Below are 22,255 nucleotides of genomic sequence, written 5' to 3' on the forward strand. Positions count from 1 at the left end.
CTTATGTCTGTGCGGACAATGAACTTGCAGGAGGTGATGGAGGAGATCCCAGGACATCCCTGTTATGTCTGTGCAGACGCTGAACCTGCAGGAGGTGATGGAGGAGATCCCAGGACATCCCCTTATGTCTGTGCAGACACTGAACCTGCAGGAGGTGATGGAGGAGATCCCAGGACATCCCCCTTATGTCTGTGCAGACGCTGATCCTGCAGGAGGTGATGGAGGAGATCCCAGGACACCCCCTTATGTCTGCAGACACTGAACCTGCAGGAGGTGATGGAGGAGATCCCAGGACATCCCTGTTATGTCTGTGCAGACACTGAACCTGCAGGAGGTGATGGAGGAGATCCCAGGACATCCCCCTTATGTCTGTGCAGACACTGAACCTGCAGGAGGTGATGGAGGAGATCCCAGGACATCCCCCTTATGTCTGTGCAGACGCTGATCCTGCAGGAGGTGATGGAGGAGATCCCAGGACACCCCCTTATGTCTGTGCGGACAATGAACCTGCAGGAGGTGATGGAGGAGATCCCAGGACATCCCCCTTATGTCTGTGCAGACACTGAACCTGCAGGAGGAGATCCCAGGACATCCCCCTTATGTCTGTGCAGACACTGAACCTGCAGGAGGAGATCCCAGGACATCCCCCTTATGTCTGTGCAGACACTGAACCTGCAGGAGGTGATGGAGGAGATCCCAGGACATCCCCCTTATGTCTGTGCAGACACTGAACCTGCAGGAGGAGATCCCAGGACATCCCCCTTATGTCTGTGCAGACACTGAACCTGCAGGAGGTGATGGAGGAGATCCCAGGACATCCCCCTTATGTCTGTGCAGACACTGAACCTGCAGGAGGTGATGGAGGAGATCCCAGGACATCCCTGTTATGTCTGTGCAGACACTGAACCTGCAGGAGGTGATAAAGGAGATCCCAGGACATCCCCTTATGTCTGTGCGGACAATGAACCTGCAGGAGGTGATGGAGGATCGTTGTAGATATGAGGTGACCTCCCACGTCCCTCCACTGTATGTCAGCGCCATCCCCCGCTGCTTTCCCATCAGCCCCCTGCTCCGGTTGCGGCCGCGGTGATTTCTGGGGCGGATCCGCTCTGTAGTTTCTCGGAAAAGCCTCCGCTTAAAAGAAGCTCCGAGCAGCCTGGCCCCGCCCCTCTGCGGACGCGGTCTCTGATTGGCTGAGGGGCGGGGCCGTCACATTGCTATACTGAGAGTTGTCAGTGATCGGCAGTCACAGTGCGCGAGGACGGCGGCGGGCGATCACCGGCAGCAAGGTGAGAAGAGGCAGAGTATACAGTATATACACCTGTGTGCTGCGCTACTGTGTATACAGGGGGGTGACAGGTACCACCGTGCACTCACGGGGGCTCCAGACTGCACTCACAGGGGGGCTCCAGACTGCACTCACAGGGGGGCTCCAGACTGCACTCAGGGGGGCTCCAGACTGCACTCACAGGGGGGCTCCAGACTGCACTCACAGGGGGGCTCCAGACTGCACTCACGGGGGCTCCAGACTGCACTCACGGGGGGCTCCAGACTGCACTCACAGGGGGGCTCCAGACTGCACTCACGGGGGCTCCAGACTGCACTCACAGGGGGGCTCCAGACTGCACTCACAGGGGGGCTCCAGACTGCACTCACGGGGGCTCCAGACTGCACTCACAGGGGGGCTCCAGACTGCACTCACGGGGGGCTCCAGACTGCACTCACGGGGGGCTCCAGACTGCACTCACGGGGGCTCCAGACTGCACTCACGGGGGCTCCAGACTGCACTCACGGGGGCTCCAGACTGCACTCACGGGGGCTCCAGACTGCACTCAGGGGGGCTCCAGACTGCACTCAGGGGGGCTCCAGACTGCACTCACAGGGGGGCTCCAGACTGCACTCAGGGGGGCTCCAGACTGCACTCACAGGGGGGCTCCAGACTGCACTCACGGGGGGCTCCAGACTGCACTCACGGGGGGCTCCAGACTGCACTCACGGGGGCTCCAGACTGCACTCACGGGGGGGCTCCAGACTGCACTCACAGGGGGGGGGCTCCAGACTGCACTCACAGGGGGGGGGCTCCAGACTGCACTCACAGGGGGGGGCTCCAGACTGCACTCACAGGGGGGGGCTCCAGACTGCACTCACAGGGGGGGCTCCAGACTGCGCTCACGGGGGGCTTCAGACTGCGCTCACGGGGGGCTTCAGACTGCGCTCACGGGGGGGCTTCAGACTGCGCTCACGGGGGGGCTTCAGACTGCGCTCACGGGGGGGCTTCAGACTGCGCTCACGGGGGGCTTCAGACTGCGCTCACGGGGGGCTTCAGACTGCACTCGCGGGGGGCTTCAGATCGTGCGCTCGCAGGGGGGGGGGGGGACACTACCTGCACTATACAGAGATGCACAGGAAGCTGCAGGTGGTTTTTGGCTTTGCTCTACTTCCTCAGCTAATGAGGGCGGTGGGGGGGATATAATATCACTGAGTAACAGCCCTGGCCCCCTAGGGTCATCTTGGCTCTTTTATTTGGTGTTAACTCTTTCCCTGCCGATACTAAGCTCAGCGATGTGTAGCAGGGACGGTGACCTATGTGCTGTGTCTGCGCGGTTCAGTGGGTGACATGTGTACCTACCTCATACCAGCCTTATACCGAGCCTTGTATGTACCTACCTCATACCAGCCTTATACCGAGCCTTGTATGTACCTACCTTACACCTGCCTCATACCGAGCCTTGTATGTACCTACCTTACACCGGCCTTATACCGAGCCTTGTATGTACCTACCTTACACCTGCCTCATACCGAGCCTTGTATGTACCTACCTTACACCGGCCTTATACCGAGCCTTGTATGTACCTACCTTACACCGGCCTCATACCGAGCCTTGTATGTACCTACCTTACACCGGCCTTATACCGAGCCTTGTATGTACCTACCTTACACCGGCCTCATACCGAGCCTTGTATGTACCTACCTTACACCGGCCTCATACCGAGCCTTGTATGTACCTACCTTACACCGGCCTTATACCGAGCCTTGTATGTACCTACCTTACACCGGCCTCATACCGAGCCTTGTATGTACCTACCTTACACCGGCCTTATACCGAGCCTTGTATGTACCTACCTTACACCGGCCTCATACCGAGCCTTGTATGTACCTACCTTACACCGGCCTTATACCGAGCCTTGTATGTACCTACCTTACACCGGCCTCATACCGAGCCTTGTATGTACCTACCTTACACCGGCCTTATACCGAGCCTTGTATGTACCTACCTTACACCTGCCTCATACCGAGCCTTGTATGTACCTACCTTACACCGGCCTTATACCGAGCCTTGTATGTACCTACCTTATACCGAGCCTTGTATGTACCTACCTTACACCGGCCTTATACCGAGCCTTGTATGTACCTACCTTACACCGGCCTTATACCGAGCCTTGTATGTACCTACCTTACACCGGCCTTATACCGAGCCTTGTATGTACCTACCTTACACCGGCCTTATACCGAGCCTTGTATGTACCTACCTTACACCGGCCTCATACCGAGCCTTGTATGTACCTACCTTACACCGGCCTCATACCGAGCCTTGTATGTACCTACCTTACACCGGCCTCATACCGAGCCTTGTATGTACCTACCTTACACCGGCCTTATACCGAGCCTTGTATGTACCTACCTTACACCGGCCTTATACCGAGCCTTGTATGTACCTACCTTACACCGGCCTTATACCGAGCCTTGTATGTACCTACCTTACACCGGCCTTATACCGAGCCTTGTATGTACCTACCTTACACCGGCCTTATACCGAGCCTTGTATGTACCTACCTTACACCGGCCTCATACCGAGCCTTGTATGTACCTACCTTACACCGGCCTCATACCGAGCCTTGTATGTACCTACCTTACACCGGCCTTATACCAGTAATTAGTCTCCATGTGACGCGGACGTTCAGCCGTCGGTAACTCCCGAGCATTCGCCCCCGGCTGTGACGGCTCCTGTACTAGTCGCCACTGAGCCAGGATTGTTTTCTTCTACTTTCCCTCTTCTTCTCCCGGCAGATGTGCGATCGTAACGGCGGCAGGCGGCTCCGGCAATGGCTGATTGAGCAGATCGACAGCAGTATGTACCCAGGACTGGTGTGGGAAAATGGCAGCAAGACGCTGTTCCGTATTCCATGGAAGCACGCAGGAAAGCAGGACTATAACCAAGATGTGGACGCCTCCATATTTAAGGTGAGGGGCGCGGGGGGCTCCGCCACATTGGGGGTCTGCACTTCTCTCTAGCAAATGTTTATTATCAGAGATAGGATGGGAATAATGACTGAATGTTGTGTCTGCGGCTCGGGCTGAACGGAGCAACGGACCCTGCCGTGTATCCTGCCGTCCCGGGAAGACGAGGTTCATGGGACATTCAGGTACTTCCCTTTTACTGAGCAAATAAAACATTACACACACATTATCCATACCGGGCACATTACACACACATCATCCACGCCGGGCACATTACACACACATCATCCATACCGGGCACATTACACACACATCATCCATACCGGGCACATTACACACATCATCCATACCGGGCACATTACACACACACACACATCATCCACACCAGGCACATTACACACACATCATCCATACCGGGCACATTACACACATCATCCATACCGGGCACATTACACACATCATCCATACCGGGCACATTACACACAGATCATCCATACCGGGCACATTACACACACATCATCCATACCGGGCACATTACACACACATCATCCATACCGGGCACATTACACACACATCATCCATACCGGGCACATTACACACACACATCATCCATACCGGGCACATTACACACACACACACATCATCCATACCGGGCACATTACACACACACACACATCATCCATACCGGGCACATTACACACACACACATCATCCATACCGGGCACATTACACACACACACACATCATCCATACCGGGCACATTACACACACACACACATCATCCATACCGGGCACATTACACACACACACACATCATCCATACCGGGCACATTACACACACACACATCATCCATACCGGGCACATTACACACACACACATCATCCATACCGGGCACATTACACACACACACATCATCCACACCGGGCACATTACACACACACACATGATCCATACCGGGCACATTACACACACACACATCATCCATACCGGGCACATTACACACACACACATCATCCACACCGGGCACATTACACACACACACATGATCCATACCGGGCACATTACACACACACACATCATCCATACCGGGCACATTACACACACCAAATTACTACAACCAAAATAGGTAAGTAATCAGCTGCCAGAACATGTAAAACACTTCATCCAAATAATCTATCAAAATATAATGTGCCTAGCTTACATGCAATAGCAACATATAATAGGTAACAACAAGAAAACTGGAGAATCTCAAATTAATACAAATGCATCAATAAGACGTCACCGTAATAATTTACAATCAGATTGCTGCATCACAGAGCACGGTAACTTATGGGCATATGTGATGCATGAATTCAATATCTCCATATGTGAACTTAAATTGCCAACTAATCCAACATGGTACGCGGTATAAAGCAAAAACATCCAATCCCCATAAATAATGCATGGTAAAAGGGGGATGCCTCCAGAAGAAGCCGGAGGTGAAACGCGCGTCGGGGTGAGGGGACACCACGAGCACCTCCAGCATTAGGTAACGAACAGGGGTTGGATGTTTTTGCTTTGTACCGCGTACCATGTTGGATTAGTTGTTTCATAATTGTGGAGTACCCTTGACCTAGTGAGACACATGGTGATTTGGTTCTGCAGTTTGTTCACTTTTTTTGTAGTTTTGTTTTTTATTTTGTGAGCATTCAGAGGAACTTAGAGCTGCACTGATGTCTGTGATGGCCGGGGGTCCGGCAGCGGATACTGGGGGGCCTCTAGCAACATTTTGGCTTCATGTCTCTGATGCTTCCAGTTCTGTGGTCTCAGCAGAGATTTCTCAGTCCTGTGCCCCCTGTGGCATCTGTGTGGCTCCACATCCTCCTCCTCAGGTTTCCATCCTCCTCCTCACTGACATCTCCTCTCTCTGCTCCTTTCATTCTCTGTGTAACAGAAAGTGAAAGACTCTTGGGAATTTTTATGACTTTGGGTTTTTACTGCAACACTTGATAAAGTTTCCAAGAAGATTTTCCAAAAATTACTGTAAGAGACTGGAATGATTTGATGAGACTCGTGCTTTCCTCATCCAGAAGACTCATTACAATTATACTCCTGTTACATCTCATTAGTTATTCCCCAAATCTCAGCGACCTCAGTGTTCTGTGTTCCTCCTGGGTGCCAATAGCACCTAGTTGGTTTGCAGACCCCTAATGATGCCGCCGCTCGGCTCTCTTTACCCTCTGTTGTCCCTGGATCCGTCCTCCAGTAGGTCTAATGTGACCAGTGGCGCGTGTGCAGATGTACCGAATCACCCTGTGTGATAAAACCCTCTCTCGGGGGTCCTCGCTCATGTGACCACTTGTAGCACAGCTCAGATATGTTATACTCAGCTCCCAATCACCCTGTGTAATAAAGCAGGGGTCCCCAACTCCAGTCCTCAAGGCCCACCAACATGTCATGTTTTCAGGATTTCCTTAGTCTTGCCCAGGTAATAATTCCATCACCTGTGCAATGCAAAGGAAATCCTGAAAACATGACCTGTTGGTGGGCCTTGAGGACTGGAGTTGGGGACCCCTGTAATAAAGCACCCTTACTACATCCTCATTGCCCTTACAGCTGGGTTGTAGTACAACATCTCTGCTATACTCACCTCTGCTGTACTCGGCTCTGCTATGTAATCATCAGCTTTACTATGCTCAGCTTTGCTGTGTCATTCTTAACTCTGCTCTGCTGTGTCATTTTCATCTCTGCTCTGCTGTGTCATTTTCATCTCTGCTCTGCTGTGTCATTTTCACCTTAGCTCTGCTATGCATTCTCAGCTCTACTATGCTCAGCTGTGTTGTCATTCACAGCTCTGCTATGCAATTATCAGCTCTGATATTTTAAGTGCAACTCTGACTTAGAGCTATGTTTGGCTCTGCTATTTTCGGCTCTATGTTCGGCTCTGCTATGTTCGGCTTTGCTATGTTCGGCTTTGCTATGTTCGGCTTTGCTATGTTCGGCTTTGCTATGTTCGGCTTTGCTATGTTCGGCTCTGCTATGTTCGGCTCTGCTATGTTCGGCTCTGCTATGTTCGGCTCTGCTATGTTCGGCTCTGCTATGTTCGGCTCTGCTATGTTCGGCTCTGCTATGTTCGGCTCTGCTATGTTCGGCTCTGCTATGTTCGGCTCTGCTATGTTCGGCTCTGCTATGTTCGGCTCTGCTATGTTCGGCTCTGCTATGTTCGGCTCTGCTATGTTCGGCTCTGCTATGTTCGGCTCTGCTATGTTCGGCTCTGCTATGTTCGGCTCTGCTATGTTCGGCTCTGCTATGTTCGGCTCTGCTCTGCTATGTTCGGCTCTGCTCTGCTATGTTCGGCTCTGCTCTGCTATGTTCGGCTCTGCTCTGCTATGTTTGGCTCTGCTCTGCTATGTTTGGCTCTGCTCTGCTATGTTTGGCTCTGCTCTGCTATGTTTGGCTCTGCTCTGCTATGTTTGGCTCTGCTCTGCTATGTTTGGCTCTGCTCTGCTATGTTTGGCTCTGCTCTGCTATGTTTGGCTGTGCTCTGCTATGTTTGGCTGTGCTCTGCTATGTTTGGCTGTGCTCTGCTATGTTTGGCTGTGCTCTGCTATGTTTGGCTGTGCTCTGCTATGTTTGGCTGTGCTCTGCTATGTTTGGCTGTGCTCTGCTATGTTTGGCTGTGCTCTGCTATGTTTGGCTGTGCTCTGCTATGTTTGGCTGTGCTCTGCTATGTTTGGCTGTGCTCTGCTATGTTTGGCTGTGCTCTGCTATGTTTGGCTGTGCTCTGCTATGTTTGGCTGTGCTCTGCTATGTTTGGCTGTGCTCTGCTATGTTTGGCTGTGCTCTGCTATGTTTGGCTGTGCTCTGCTATGTTTGGCTGTGCTCTGCTATGTTTGGCTGTGCTCTGCTATGTTTGGCTGTGCTCTGCTATGTTTGGCTGTGCTCTGCTATGTTTGGCTGTGCTTTGCTATGTTTGGCTGTGCTCTGCTCTGTTCGGCTCTGCTATGTTCGGCTGTGCTCTGCTATGTTCGGCTCTGCTGCGTTCGGGCTCTGCTACACATGCTGGCCAGGGCATGATCAGGTTTCCTACAGGAGACTAGAGCATTCAATTTGACATGTTCATAAAAATATGTCTCTCCAATGTTTGGACACCCTGCCATCAGTCTGATCACTCTTCATGTTCTGGATACATATATTTTGTAACAAAAGTAACACTAAATGTTTATAAATTCATGTTTGTACTAATAACAGTAGCCAGGCGTAACAACTAAACACCAGAAAACCAGGATATGTATAAATTTATTTCAATATCATTAAAGGGCACCTGTCACCCCGAAAATCGCGGGTGAGGTAATACCACTGGCATCAGGGGCTTATCTACAGTATTCTGTAATGCATTCTGTAATGCTGTAGATAAGCCCCCGATGTTACCTGAAAAAGGAGAAAAAGACGTTATATTATACTCACCCAGGGGCGGTCCCGCTGCTGGTCAGGTCGGATGGGCGTCTCCGGTCCGCTGCGGCGCATCCCATCTTCATTACAAGACGTCCTCTTCTGATCTTCAGCCACGTCTCCGGCGCAGGCGTACTTTGCTCTGCCCTGTTGAGGGCAGACAAAGTACTGCAGTGCGCAGGCGCCGGGCCTCTGACCTTTCCGGCGCCTGCGCACTGCAGTACTATCCTCTGCCCTCAACAGGGCAGAGCAAAGTACGCCTGCGCCGGAGCCGTGGCTGAAGATCAGAAGAGGACGTCATGGAAAGAAGATAGGAGGCGCCGGGGCGGACCGGAGACGCCCATCCGACCTGACCAGCAGCGGGACCGCCCCTGGGTGAGTATAATATAACGTCTTTTTCTCCTTTTTCAGGTAACATCGGGGGCTTATCTACAGCATTACAGAATGCTGTAGATAAGCCCCTGATGCCGGTGGGATTACCTCACCCACGATTTTCGGGGTGACAGGTTCCCTTTAAAACACAGAAATGTATAAAACAAGATGTCTCAACAATAGGAGAGATGCCACAAAAAATTCCTTATAAGTGGATATAGATATACATAATTACCATAATTAGGCAAAATATTCAAAATAAAAAATGAAAAGAATTTTTAGCATGGGTGATTGACTATTTCTAATAATCATCAATTATTGTAAAATATACACTCTATTATAAGAGGTATCCATTAATAAAGTGCACAGTGCTATTCAGGGAAATTCAATTATTAATATTAAATGTAGGATCACAATAATTCAATAAATGAGCTTCAGAAAGACAGCAGAACTGACACTTTGTGCTTATAATTAAAATATAGCCTTAACATTACAGGAGTCTACAAAGGAAATAATATAGGTAATAAGTAAAAGGAACTCAACATATGACCGTATAAGTCAAAATCCTATATAGTACAGTGACAGCGCAGACCCAAACCAAACAATGTGGGAGGACATATGTGCAAAAAACGCGTTTACCTAAGGATTAATTAGATATGCAGAGCTCAAATTAACTTACATAGAATTATGGTGGTGTCCCCTCACCCCGACGCGCGTTTTGCTGCTGGCTTCTTCCTGGGGTATGGCTTGCTGAGGGGTGTGGTGTATTTATGTGAAGAGGTGGCCAATGGAGTTGCCCGTGATCCGAGGATTAAGGAGGGGCGTGTTGACGCATGATGCAATGCCGCACCCCATGGTATGTCGTAACTTCCTGGAAACTGCTCCGTGAACCGCACGCCGGGAACACAAGCGGTCACAATAAGAGCACTTCCGGAAGCTCACCTGGATCCGGGATATCGGCGCATGCGTACTGTCCACAACGGATCCAATGATGGAGATATCTTGGTATAAAAGCTGGAAATATTTTAATCATGTAAAGTGACAGCTGAGTAGTGTCTGTCGCTAACTGATAAATGATAAACATCAATTGGTAAGACTCTTTTGCTCCTCATTTTCTTTGCAGTGTTTTTTCTTCTACCTTCTTCAATATGTATGCATGAGGATGGAACTATTATCAGAGAGAGGGGCGTGCAGCAATGAGGAGGAGCAGAGACAGGGGCATGCAGCACTGAGGAGGAGCAGAGAGAGGGGTGTGCAGGACTCAGGAGGAGCAGAGACAGGGGCGTGCAGCACTGAGGAGGAGCAGAGAGAGGAGTGTTTAGCACTGAAGAGGAGCAGAGACGGGCGGGCAGCACTGAGGAGGAGCAGAGAGAGGGGCATGCAGCACTGAGGAGGAGCAGAGACGGGCGGGCAGCACTGAGGAGGAGCAGAGAGAGGGGCATGCAGCACTGAGGAGGAGCAGAGAGAGGGGCGGGCAGCACTCAGGAGGAGCAGAGAGAGGGGCGTGCAGCACTGAGGAGGAGCAGAGAGAGGGGCGGGCAGCACTCAGGAGGAGCAGAGAGAGGGGCGTGCAGCACTCAGGAGGAGCAGAGAGAGGAGTGTTTAGCACTGAAGAGGAGCAGAGAGAGGGGCGTGCAGCACTGAGGAGGAGCAGAGAGAGGGGCGGGCAGCACTCAGGAGGAGCAGGGAGAGGGGCATGCAGCACTGAGGAGGAGCAGAGACGGGTGTGCAGCACTGAGGAGGAGCAGAGAGAGGGGCGTGCAGCACTCAGGAGGAGCAGAGAGAGGGGCATGCAGCACTGAGGAGGAGCAGAGACGGGTGTGCAGCACTGAGGAGGAGCAGAGAGAGGGGCGTGCAGCATTCAGGAGGATCATGTGCTGCTGGGAAATGTAGTTTTTGAACATAAGAACAGTTCAGACCGTTTATCTCTGTGAATCTGGATGCATAAAGGAGCAGAAGGAAATGGGTAAAAAAAAGGACACAAAGTATCAAGAAAAACTTTGTGTTTCCCTTGTCCTGTAATCTTGTCATTGTGGGAATAATCCTTTGTTACCGGAGATCTCCTTCCTCATGTATCTGTGTGTGGTGAGGCTTCTTCGTGGACATGCATCTCTAATGATCGGTTCCATGTAATGCCTGGGGCTTTGGGATTACTTTGGGTCCTTCTCCTTTCTGCAGGTTTTCCTCTTGGCCGTTGACAAATATTTTCTTGATGAGCGATGCTGATGTCTTAGGCAGCTGCTGGTCTCTCTATACTTTTTCTGCTGTTATGATTGATTGGGTCCCGTTAATAGAAGGAGCCTCTTTCACCCCTATTGTTGCAGGCGTGGGCGATATTCAAAGGGAAATTCAAAGAAGGCGACAGAGCAGAACCGGCCACCTGGAAGACGCGGTTACGCTGCGCCCTAAATAAAAGTCCTGACTTTGAGGAGGTGACAGACAGATCGCAGCTAGATATATCCGAGCCCTACAAAGTCTACAGGATCGTCCCAGAAGAAGAGCAAAAGGGTAAGTCGGCTCAGAAAAGACATTGTGCACTGTTTCTCCTAAGAAAATTCCCAAGAAAATAAAGATGGAAGCTCTGGAGACCATCGCAGCTCCCACCTATGGTTACTGGAGCGAGGGTCTGCCTTGAGGACGCGGCTGGTGCCACCAGTCCACACCAGGATATCTCCCACAATACGAGTGGGGGGGATAAGGTCTTGTAGGGAGAAAATGATGCGATCAGTGTCTGCGAGTAACGACGTTCCCACCAGAGCGGGGGCTTTTTAGTAACCGCCGTCGTTAATAAGTAGCTGCTCGTTGGCGATCTGTCGGCAGTGATAATTATCTCCATATTTTGTTTTTGCTCCTCTAGGTAAGCTCGGGGGCGGCTGTCTGAATGAAGCCGCAGAGATGGACTGCAGCCCGTCGGACATCGAGGTGAGAAGAGAGATAACGAGGCGGATATCGCGCCAGTGCAGGAATGAAGGCGGCCATTGTGCCGTCAGTAGACGCTCCGGCTCCATTATCACTGATCGTCCTGTTATGTCACCTCCGTGCATGAGTCTCCTGATACATTGTTACAATGCAACATGGTGGAAAGCGCAGATGTGACCGTGCAGGTGGATGATACATTGTATCCTGCAGGATCGGGGATTTATGTGTCAGTGGGGTTGGACGGTTTTTCTGCAGTGCTTCTGAAAAGACCCTGCACGGATAACCGGCCCCTATGTATCCTGTATGTAATGAACCACTTGGGGGTCTCCGTAGTGCCCGACCGCACCTTAGGGGGTGTATGAGCCGGAGCAGGTGGATGAAAGGTGTCCATTACAGGCATGTGGGGGTCTGCAGTTGGTAGTGGGGGTCTTATAGTAATAGTAACCAGCCTATGCTGTAAGCCAGGAGCAGACCGCCCTCCGTATTCTGGTACCGTCTCCTTATTTCTCCCCATTTCTCGTTTCAGACGTCTACTGATGATTATTTGGCTGTAATTAAGCGCAGTCCGTCCCCGGTCAAGGACACGTGTCAGAAGCAGATCCTGCAGGACTGGCTGCTCTATAATCACAGTCTGGGTAGGTTTCCACTGCAGACGGCAGGGATCCGTCTTGATATTTCAGGGTCTTCTCAGGATCCTATTGGATCCCTCACATTTGGGATCCCCCCCCCCCTTCCTCCTCTTCCGCATCCGTGTGTTGCAGAGTTTGCGTTCCTCTGGTTCAGGGCTGCGATACCCAATGATGTGCGATGACTATGGGGATGAACGTCACAAGGGCCTTTATACACAGTGGCGGCACAGTCCCCAGTATCCGTGCAGACCCTGTGGGGGTTTTCTGGGTTTCTGGACGTAGGTCACTGATGGCAGTTTCTGTTCCCCTTAGGCCTGCACAGTTTGGACGCCTACACAATGTACATGAATGATTCCTCCTCGCCGGCCGGTAAGATGCAAAGTAAAACTCTCCGAAGTCTTGACTCGATGCAATGGTTTCTGTGCGGGGGTCAGCGTGATGTGGGGACATGGCTGCTTTTCTGTAGATATTGGGACCCTGAGGGCCACGTTCACACCACCATATTTTCGGTCCACGTCCTGTTCTTGATACATCTGGGGTGATGAATGCCAGGTACGGGGGGGTGATGAATGTCTGATACCGGGGGTGATGAATGTCTGATACCGGGGGTGATGAATGTCGGATACCGGGGGTGATGAGTGCCAGGTACAGGGGAAGATGAATGTCTGATACTGGGTGTTACAGAACCCCCCAGCACCAAGAATGTTATGCAGTATATGTATGTATGATAGTTTCCATGTGAAATGCATCAGTCCAAAGGCTGCGCCCCTGGACAAGATATTCTCTTTCTGACCTCCCCCCACCTTTGTAATTCCCACAGTAAATATCAGCAGGCTCCGGCCTCCTGCGGCTATTGTAATGTAGGTCTGGCCTGCTGTGTTCCTATTGGCCTGCCCTGTGTATCTGTGTTATATATTCTGTGTGCTGTAAATAAAGGTTGTTCTTAGACTGGAAATACGTGTAGAAGCAGTCAGCTTTTATATGCTCTCATGTAATCAAGAAAATCTTGGCCAGCGTCCTTCATTCAGAACAAAGCAAAAGCAGAGTGGACTTCCTGAAACATGGGGTGGTACTGAAAGAGGTACCCCAGCTTGGTAGACCCCGTTACATCGGGGGTGATGAGTGCCATTTACCAGGGGTGATGGGTGCCGTTTACCGGGGGTGATGGGTGCCGTTTACCGGGGGTGATGAGTGCCTGATACCGGGGGTGATGAGTGCCGGATACCGGGGGTGATGAATGCCAGGTACAGGGGGAGATGAATGTCTGATACCGGGCGTGATGAGTGCCGTTTACCTGGGGTGATGAGTGCCTGATACCGGGGGTGATGAGTGCCGGATACCGGGGGTGATGAATGCCAGGTACAGGGGGAGATGAATGTCTGATACCGGGGGTGATGAATGCCAGGTACAGGGGGAGATGAATGTCTGATACCGGGGGTGATGAATGCCAGGTACAGGGGGAGATGAATGTCTGATACCGGGGGTGATGAGTGCCGGATACTTGGGGTGATGACTGCCGGATACCAGGGGTGATGAGTGCCAGGTACAGGGGGAGATGAATGTCTGATACCGGGGGTGATGAATGCCAGGTACAGGGGGAGATGAATGTCTGATACCGGGGGTGATGAATGCCAGGTACAGGGGGAGATGAATGTCTGATACCGGGGGTGATGAGTGTCGGATACTGGGGGTGATGACTGCCAGATACCAGGGGTGATGAGTGCCAGGTACAGGGGGAGATGAATGTCTGATACCGGGGGTGATGAATGCCGGGTACAGGGGGAGATGAATGTCTGATACCGGGGGTGATGAATGCCAGGTACAGGGGGAGATGAATGTCTGATACCGGGGGTGATGAGTGTCGGATACTGGGGGTGATGACTGCCAGATACCAGGGGTGATGAGTGCCAGGTACAGGGGGAGATGAATGCATTATAACCTTGCAGTGTAAATATGCTGCTGATCACCGGACAAATGCGCAAAATTCTTGATCATCAGGGGAGTAATGATCATCTGTGTAGATATGATTTGCGCTGCCTATATCAATGGCACTGAGCGATTTGTAGCGCGCTCGCCCGACGTCATCAGACTATTACATGAGCGCCAATCTGCGTTTGTTTTGTGCCGCTGGTCGGTTCTTGTAAAGCCAGTGATCCCCAGAGCAGATTCTCACCGCTAGCAGACGCGGAGGCCAGGCGGTATGAAAATGGATTACTAGGTCACATCTGTATGTGTCACCATTGTATGAGGCGACTGTTCACACTGAGCCTCAGACATCATACATTTATAGATGTTACAGCTTCTCCTGTAGATTGGGCGATAAGACGAGAGATAAGTTCTGTTACCGCAGCCGAGACGCTGTCACAAATGAGTTTTCCTATAAGTCGGTGGCCGAGGACAGACGCTCCAGCGGTTCCGATCACTTTCCTGCTAGAGACATAGTTGCGGGCTCCTACCACTTTCCTGCTAGAGACATAGTTGCGGGCTCCTACCGCTTTCCTACTAGAGACATAGTTGCGGGCTCCTACCGCTTTCCTACTAGAGACATAGTTGCGGGCTCCTACCGCTTTCCTGCTAGATACATAGTTGCGGGTTCCTATCGCTTTCCTGCTAGAGACATAGTTGCGGGCTCCTATCACTTTCCTGCTAGATACATAGTTGCGGGCTCCTACCGCTTTCCTACTAGAGACATAGTTGCGGGCTCCTACCGCTTTCCTACTAGATACATAGTTGCGGGCTCCTACCACTTTCCTGCTAGATACATAGTTGCGGGTTCCTACCGCTTTCCTGCTAGATACATAGTTGCGGGCTCCTACCTCTTTCCTGCTAGAGACATAGTTGCGGGCTCCTACCGCTTTCCTGCTAGATACATAGTTGCGGGCTCCTATCGCTTTCCTGCTAGATACATAGTTGCGGGTTCAGATCACTTTCCTGCTAGATACATAGCTGCGGGTTCAGATCACTTTCCTGCTAGATACATAGTTGCGGGCTCCTACTGCGTTCCTGCTAGATACATAGTTGCGGGCTCCTATCACTTTCCTGCTAGATACATAGTTGCGGGTTCCTATCCCTTTCCTGCTAGATACATAGTTGCGGGTTCCTATCCCTTTCCTGCTAGATACATAGTTGCGGGTTCCTATCACTTTCCTGCTAGATATATAGTTGCTTGCTCCTACCGCTTTCCTGCTAGATACATAGTTGCAGGTTCAGATCACTTTCCTGCTAGATACATAGTTGCGGGTTCAGATCACTTTCCTGCTAGATACATAGTTGCAGGTTCAGATCACTTTCCTGCTAGATACATAGTTGCGGGTTCCTACCGCTTTCCTGCTAGATACATAGTTGCACCTTGCTGACTGATACATTTGTTGCGTCTGTTGTTTCCATTCATTGTGTCGTTGCTTTAGTTAAAAACAAAGTATCAGATCTTTGTGTCTGGAGGGCGCGGAGGCCCCGTAACTTTCCCCACAAGCACTGAGTCACGTAGAGGAAGCACCTGCGCTCCTGTCATGGAGGAGACCGTCCCTGTCACTGGTCACTGGAGCACGGCGAGAAGAAACTGTAACTGCTCCGTAAAGTGACGCAAGAGAAACCCGTGTGGGGGAAACAGCAGACTGCCGACCGCTCCCGATATCCCCTGCGCTCACATTTATTATCACAGTCGCTTCTGGATGTGACTTTATTTCGCTTCTCTTGTACCGAGTCACCTCGTGTCTTGGGCTACGTTCCCACCATCAGTTTTCGATGTTGCAGATTTTCTGCATTCATTAAGTAAGATAGGTAAAAGAAAATCACCAAAAACTCATCGTGGGAACACACCCTTATACTCAAGTCACATCCGGAGCTGCATTTAGAACTTGGCAGATTAGCTGAAGGTCCCCCAAAACATTGAAGAAGTTGCACAAAGCAGCCCCTAATGTGCCACGACTCCCCCGGTGTCCTCAGTCGCCTTACGTCCTTTGTCGCTATGTATTTCGGCACTCATTGTATCCTTCCTGTCCGCAGCAATGTCACAGATGATTATCCAGTTTTATTATGGAGGGAAAGCGGTCAGTCAGGTCACGACGACTCGGCCCGAAGGATGCCGCCTGACCGCCGGTCATCTGGCTGGAGAGAAGGCGTTGGTGGCTGAAGGCCTAGAGAACATCCGATTCCCGTCCTCTGACTACATCGCCAGTGAACGGCAGCGACACATCACCAAGAAACTGTTCGGACACTTGGAGAGGGGCGTCCTCTTATATAGCAATAGACATGGGATTTTCATCAAGAGGCTCTGCCAGGGAAGAGTCTTTTGGAGCGGGAACTGCATGCCGTACAAGGACCGATCCGTCAAGCTGGAGCGTGATGAGGTTATCAAGATATTCGACACCAATCAGTACATAAGAGGTGAGCGGACGATCCCAGCGTCTGTGTGCCGCGGACGCTTTGTCTCAGTTCTTTGATTCTTTGTAATGAATGGAAATGTTGCCGACGTCTTCAGGCTGGAGATTAACCATTTCCTGCCTGCTTTCTGGGTCCGCTCCGGTTCGCTGTAGTGCAGATCGGGGACTTTCAGGTGAATTACTTGACTTATATGGCCGGAAATGTTTCTTATCTTCGTGCACAAACAACGTGATGGCGTCAGGAGTCTGATAGGCCTGTAAGGTCGGAAGCAGAATATAAAGCTTGTATAATACACAGGTGCAGGATATTATATGGGCGATGGTCTCCGCCTTGTACAGCCCAATTCTCCCCCGATCTGATGGAGTCGGACAGTTTTCATCTCTTCTGTTTTTTTCCTGCAGAATTTCAGCAGTGTTACTCCAGCCAGCTTAGACTCCCGGACAGCAGGGTCACATTGTGCTTTGGGGAAGAGTTCCCGGATACGACCCCCGTCCACATGAAGCTGATCATTGTGCAGGTGAGACGGGCGACATCCCCTCCTGGGCCTCGTACAGAAGACGCGACTTCTCGCCCCCCCTAGAGCCGACTACTGATGGGAAAGTCATTCCCCTCATCCAAATATACTCTGGTCTCTCTAGGTTGAACAGCTTGGTTTGAAGCAGCTCGCAGACAACTCTCTCAAGAGCTACAACACCGGGGGTCTGCATTTACTGCCGGACCCCCAGCTGGATCCCGGGCCTCGTCTACTGCCGGACCCCTGCACCACCCATCAGAGGGCCTTCTATAGAGAGACACCGCAGATCACGGTCTGACCGCCGCCCCGTCCCCATAGAACTACTTGTACATTACAGATGGGTTTATTTTTATAAGGTTTTATATCGATCCTTTGTATAGTGTGAACTGGAGCACATGGGGCTGAAGCCTTCGCCCTCCTCCTATAATTTGCATAATTCTGTAAAAATGTTCAACAAATTGAGGAGGAGTTTTTTTTTTTTTTACATTTCTGCTTCATTCTCAGTCTTCATGTTAATTGGCTACAGAACGTATATAGACCTGGTGCGGAGCTCGGCCACGTTACCGGCCCACACACCTGAGATAGAACCTCCATACACTGGAACCGTCTGCTCTGCCGAGTGTGGTCAATATGGAGAAGGGAGAAACCCTATAGCAAGTCTCCTGCGTCTCCACCCCGACCCCTCTGTCCTCTCCACCCGGCCCTCTCTGTCCGCCCGGCCCCTCTGTCCTGTGCGCCCGGCCCCCTCTGTCCTGTGCGCCCGGCCCCCTCTGTCCTGTGCGCCCGGCCCCCTCTGTCCTGTGCGCCCGGCCCCCTCTGTCCTGTGCGCCCGGCCCCCTCTGTCCTGTGCGCTCGGCCCCTCTGTCCTGTCCGCCCGGCCCCTCTGTCCTGTGCGCCCGGCCCCTCTGTCCTGTGCGCCCGGCCCCTCTGTCCTGTCCGCCCGGCCCCTCTGTCCTGTGCGCCCGGCCCCTCTGTCCTGTGCGCTCGGCCCCCTCTGTCCTGTGCGCCCGGCCCCCTCTGTCCTGTGCGCCCGGCCCTCTCTGTCCGCCCGGCCCCTCTGTCCTGTGCGCCCGGCCCCCTCTGTCCTGTGCGCCCGGCCCCCTCTGTCCTGTGCGCCCGGCCCCCTCTGTCCGCCCGGCCCCTCTGTCCTGTGCGCCCGGCCCCCTCTGTCCTGTGCGCCCGGCCCCCTCTGTCCTGTGCGCCCGGCCCTCTCTGTCCGCCCGGCCCCTCTGTCCTGTGCGCCCGGCCCCCTCTGTCCTGTGCGCCCGGCCCCCTGTGTCCTGTGCGCCCGGCCCCCTCTGTCCTGTGCGCCCGGCCCCCTCTGTCCTGTGCGCCCGGCCCCCTCTGTCCTGTGCGCCCGGCCCCCTCTGTCCTGTGCGCCCGGCCCCCTCTGTCCTGTGCGCCCGGCCCCCTCTGTCCTGTGCGCTCGGCCCCTCTGTCCTGTCCGCCCGGCCCCTCTGTCCTGTGCGCCCGGCCCCTCTGTCCTGTGCGCCCGGCCCCTCTGTCCTGTCCGCCCGGCCCCTCTGTCCTGTGCGCCCGGCCCCTCTGTCCTGTGCGCTCGGCCCCCTCTGTCCTGTGCGCCCGGCCCCCTCTGTCCTGTGCGCCCGGCCCTCTCTGTCCGCCCGGCCCCTCTGTCCTGTGCGCCCGGCCCCCTCTGTCCTGTGCGCCCGGCCCCCTGTGTCCTGTGCGCCCGGCCCCCTCTGTCCGCCCGGCCCCTCTGTCCTGTGCGCCCGGCCCCCTCTGTCCTGTGCGCCCGGCCCCCTCTGTCCTGTGCGCCCGGCCCTCTCTGTCCGCCCGGCCCCTCTGTCCTGTGCGCCCGGCCCCCTCTGTCCTGTGCGCCCGGCCCCCTCTGTCCTGTGCGCCCGGCCCCCTCTGTCCTGTGCGCCCGGCCCCCTCTGTCCTGTGCGCCCGGCCCCCTCTGTCCTGTGCGCCCGGCCCCCTCTGTCCTGTGCGCCCGGCCCCCTCTGTCCTGTGCGCCCGGCCCCCTCTGTCCGCCCGGCCCCTCTGTCCTGTGCGCCCGGCCCCCTCTGTCCGCCCGGCCCCTCTGTCCTGTGCGCCCGGCCCCCTCTGTCCTGTGCGCCCGGCCCTCTCTGTCCGCCCGGCCCCTCTGTCCTGTGCGCCCGGCCCCCTCTGTCCTGTGCGCCCGGCCCCCTCTGTCCTGTGCGCCCGGCCCCCTCTGTCCTGTGCGCCCGGCCCCCTCTGTCCTGTGCGCCCGGCCCCCTCTGTCCGCCCGGCCCCTCTGTCCTGTGCGCCCGGCCCCCTCTGTCCTGTGCGCCCGGCCCCCTCTGTCCTGTCCGCCCGGCCCCTCTGTCCTGTCCGCCCGGCCCCTTTGTCCTGTCCGCCCGGCCCCTCTGTCCTGTGCGCCCGGCCCCTCTGTCTTTACGGGTCAGTAATGTGAAGATTCCTCATGTAGGGGCTCCGGGGTCTGCGGCGTCCGCACCTCACATGCATTTGCATCGCTACCACTGGATGGCGCTACAATGTGTTGCTTTGTATTTATTTTGGACATTTTGCATCTGTTCCTTATAAATAAATTATTGTCTTGTCTTTCTTGCTGTTGAGTCATTTAGTAACATGTCCATGACTGAGAAGTAAACTTTTAGGGGAAAAAAGAAGCCGACCGCCCATATCCTGCCTGCGATGTGCTGACTTTGGACGTTCCGCACAGTTTCAGACTTTTCCCCATTGCTCGCGGCCCAATATATAATACAAAATACACGGCCCAAATACACATTACATAGAAGGCAGTCAGACCCCTCATTTCTGCAGGAGTGACTGACCACTTACTGTACGGGGGGCTTCCACCTACCCCTCCATCCCTCTGACTGCCCCTCTCCCCAGAACAGACACTTTGCCGAGCTTCCTTGTGTCTGGGGGAGTTGGGAAATATAGGTCCCTAATCTATATGGGCCCCATTATTATTATTATTAGCCGCTATATCTGTACGAGCTCAGTGATCTGCACCACAGACAACATCCTCTTCCTGTGAATGTTCTTTCAAGAAAGGAGTTTGACGTTGCTACAAAGTTGCAGGCACATTGCAGTTGTGCTTCATTGATGTTGGTGCACAAGTTCATCAGTCCCCGAGGGACCAGCGACTGCATCCTCTTATCTATGAGGCCTGTTCCATCCAATTCAGTGCCCCATGGAGGAAAGGGAAAGGGGCAGGGACAAGGTGAGGGACGGGGGCAGGGATGGGGAAAAGCTGAGGGATGGGGCCAGGGATAGGGAAAAGGTAAGGGATAGGGAAAAGGTGAGGGATGGGGCCAGGGATAGGGAAAAGGTGAGGGACGCAGCCAGGGATAGGGAAAAGGTGAGGGATAGAGCCAGGGATAGGGACGGGGTAAGAGACAAAGTGAAGGACAGGGACAAGGTGAGGGATTTGGGCAGGGAAAAGGAGAGGGGCATGGACATGGTGAGGGGCAGGGAAAAGGTGAAGGATGGTGACATTGCGTGCTGGTGGTAGCTAAAGCATGAATAGAAGAAGTCAGCAAACATCTGCTTCCTCCCAAATCCGTCACCCCACGACTCAGTGTGTGAACTTTTTTGTCTGTTACAAAATAAACAGCCACTTCTGATTTCTGACAATCGGTTTTCCAACAACTGGTTGCCCAATCCGCGGTGGCGGCTGAGAGTTGGGGGTGCGCACGTTGCAGCACGGAGCTGCAGAGCAGAAATCACTGTTAGTCCGGGGACACGCCAGTATCTGATTTTCATGTAGAAGTGTGGGATGACTTTTTTCTCGCTCATCATCCGTGTACGATCCGTTTTTTTTTTTTTTTCTAATCTGCAGCTATATGTCTTTTCCCTTCTTACAGAATTGGGCCGTGTGGCGTCTTTTACCTCTCGCTCTTTCAGATTTCGGAGCGGTCCGAAGATCTGCGCGGCCTCATTGTGACATCGCCCCTTCATCAGGCTGCGCTGATCTTTGCGCTCGTGTGAGCCGGGGACGCGCTGCGTGTGGTGTCACCTGGAGCCTTCCTCATGGATCCACCCTGCAGGCGCACGTCAAAGGGTCGCACCGCCGCGGGGACGTCATCATCCCGTCTACAGGCGGTTCTAGGGGAATGTAGAAATATCTATTAGCACCAGAAATGGTGGAAACAAAAGTACATAACCCAAAGTGACAGGGTCCAGCCTACAGAGCAGTTGTGGCCCCCCGACCTCAGGGGCCCGGACCTGCTGCAGCTGTGGTCAGCGAAACACTGATTATTTGAGAGGAAATGTGATTTATTATGATCTGGAGTTTTGTGAATAACTCTGTAAAGTGACTTTCCACCGCAAGCTTCCCCTTTTGCACATGTGTTGGCTGCAGCACAGAATGGGTTAAGGGGGGAAAGGATTCGGGTGCAGAGGTTCCTCTTTTTCCTCACAGGAGAACAGGAGTGACGGATATCAGCAAAATAGTGACCAAAAAAGCTACTTCAGGGCAACTAAAGAACAAATCAGCTGCAGAAAAAACTGAAATTCTTGTCTCCAGGGACCTGAGACGATAAAATGTCAGTGTGAACAGAGCCAAATCCAGGACCCCAGTGTGAGAATAATCGGCGTGAAATCCACGGGAGCCGCCCCGACATGCAAAGCATCATCATCCTGCAGCCAAAGAGCCACAACTTACAATCATAGCCGAAAGTGTCGGCACCCTTCAATTTGTTCCAAAAAATGACGTATTTCCCCAGAACATTATTACAATTCCACACGTTTTGTTATACACGGGTTTATTTTCTTTGTGTGTATTGAAACAACACAAAAAAACACAGAAAAAAA

General features: G+C 53.1%; 1 protein-coding gene across 2 annotated transcripts; it reads left to right on the forward strand.

Annotated features, from left to right (window-relative positions):
* Nucleotides 1-1,257: 1,257 nt before the first annotated feature.
* On the forward strand, nt 1,258-18,297 carry IRF8 (interferon regulatory factor 8). 2 transcript variants are annotated; one of them, XM_069739441.1, is made up of 9 exons: nt 1,258-1,289; nt 4,069-4,242; nt 11,368-11,551; nt 11,901-11,965; nt 12,489-12,597; nt 12,904-12,960; nt 16,597-16,977; nt 17,376-17,491; nt 17,613-18,297. In XM_069739441.1, exons 2-9 carry the CDS (start codon nt 4,069-4,071, stop codon nt 17,784-17,786), a joined length of 1,260 nt encoding a protein of 419 aa, XP_069595542.1. In that variant the 5' UTR covers nt 1,258-1,289; the 3' UTR covers nt 17,787-18,297. The 2 variants fall into 2 exon arrangements, with proteins under 2 accessions (XP_069595542.1, XP_069595543.1); XM_069739442.1 differs by lacking the exons at nt 1,258-1,289; nt 4,069-4,242 and adding an exon at nt 4,300-4,424.
* Nucleotides 18,298-22,255: the final 3,958 nt, after the last annotated feature.

Source organism: Ranitomeya imitator, chromosome 9, assembly GCF_032444005.1.
Source record: "Ranitomeya imitator isolate aRanImi1 chromosome 9, aRanImi1.pri, whole genome shotgun sequence".
Classification (NCBI taxonomy): domain Eukaryota; kingdom Metazoa; phylum Chordata; class Amphibia; order Anura; family Dendrobatidae; genus Ranitomeya; species Ranitomeya imitator.

Excerpts from the sequence above, each read along its gene's own strand:
- IRF8 (XM_069739441.1), top strand. The coding sequence starts at position 4,069 with ATGTGCGATCGTAACGGCGGCAGGCGGCTCCGGCAATGGCTGATTGAG. Across the intron at positions 4,243-11,367 it reads TGGACGCCTCCATATTTAAG|GCGTGGGCGATATTCAAAGG; the intron begins GTGAGGGGCGCG and ends CTATTGTTGCAG. Across the intron at positions 16,978-17,375 it reads CACCAATCAGTACATAAGAG|AATTTCAGCAGTGTTACTCC; the intron begins GTGAGCGGACGA and ends TTTTTCCTGCAG.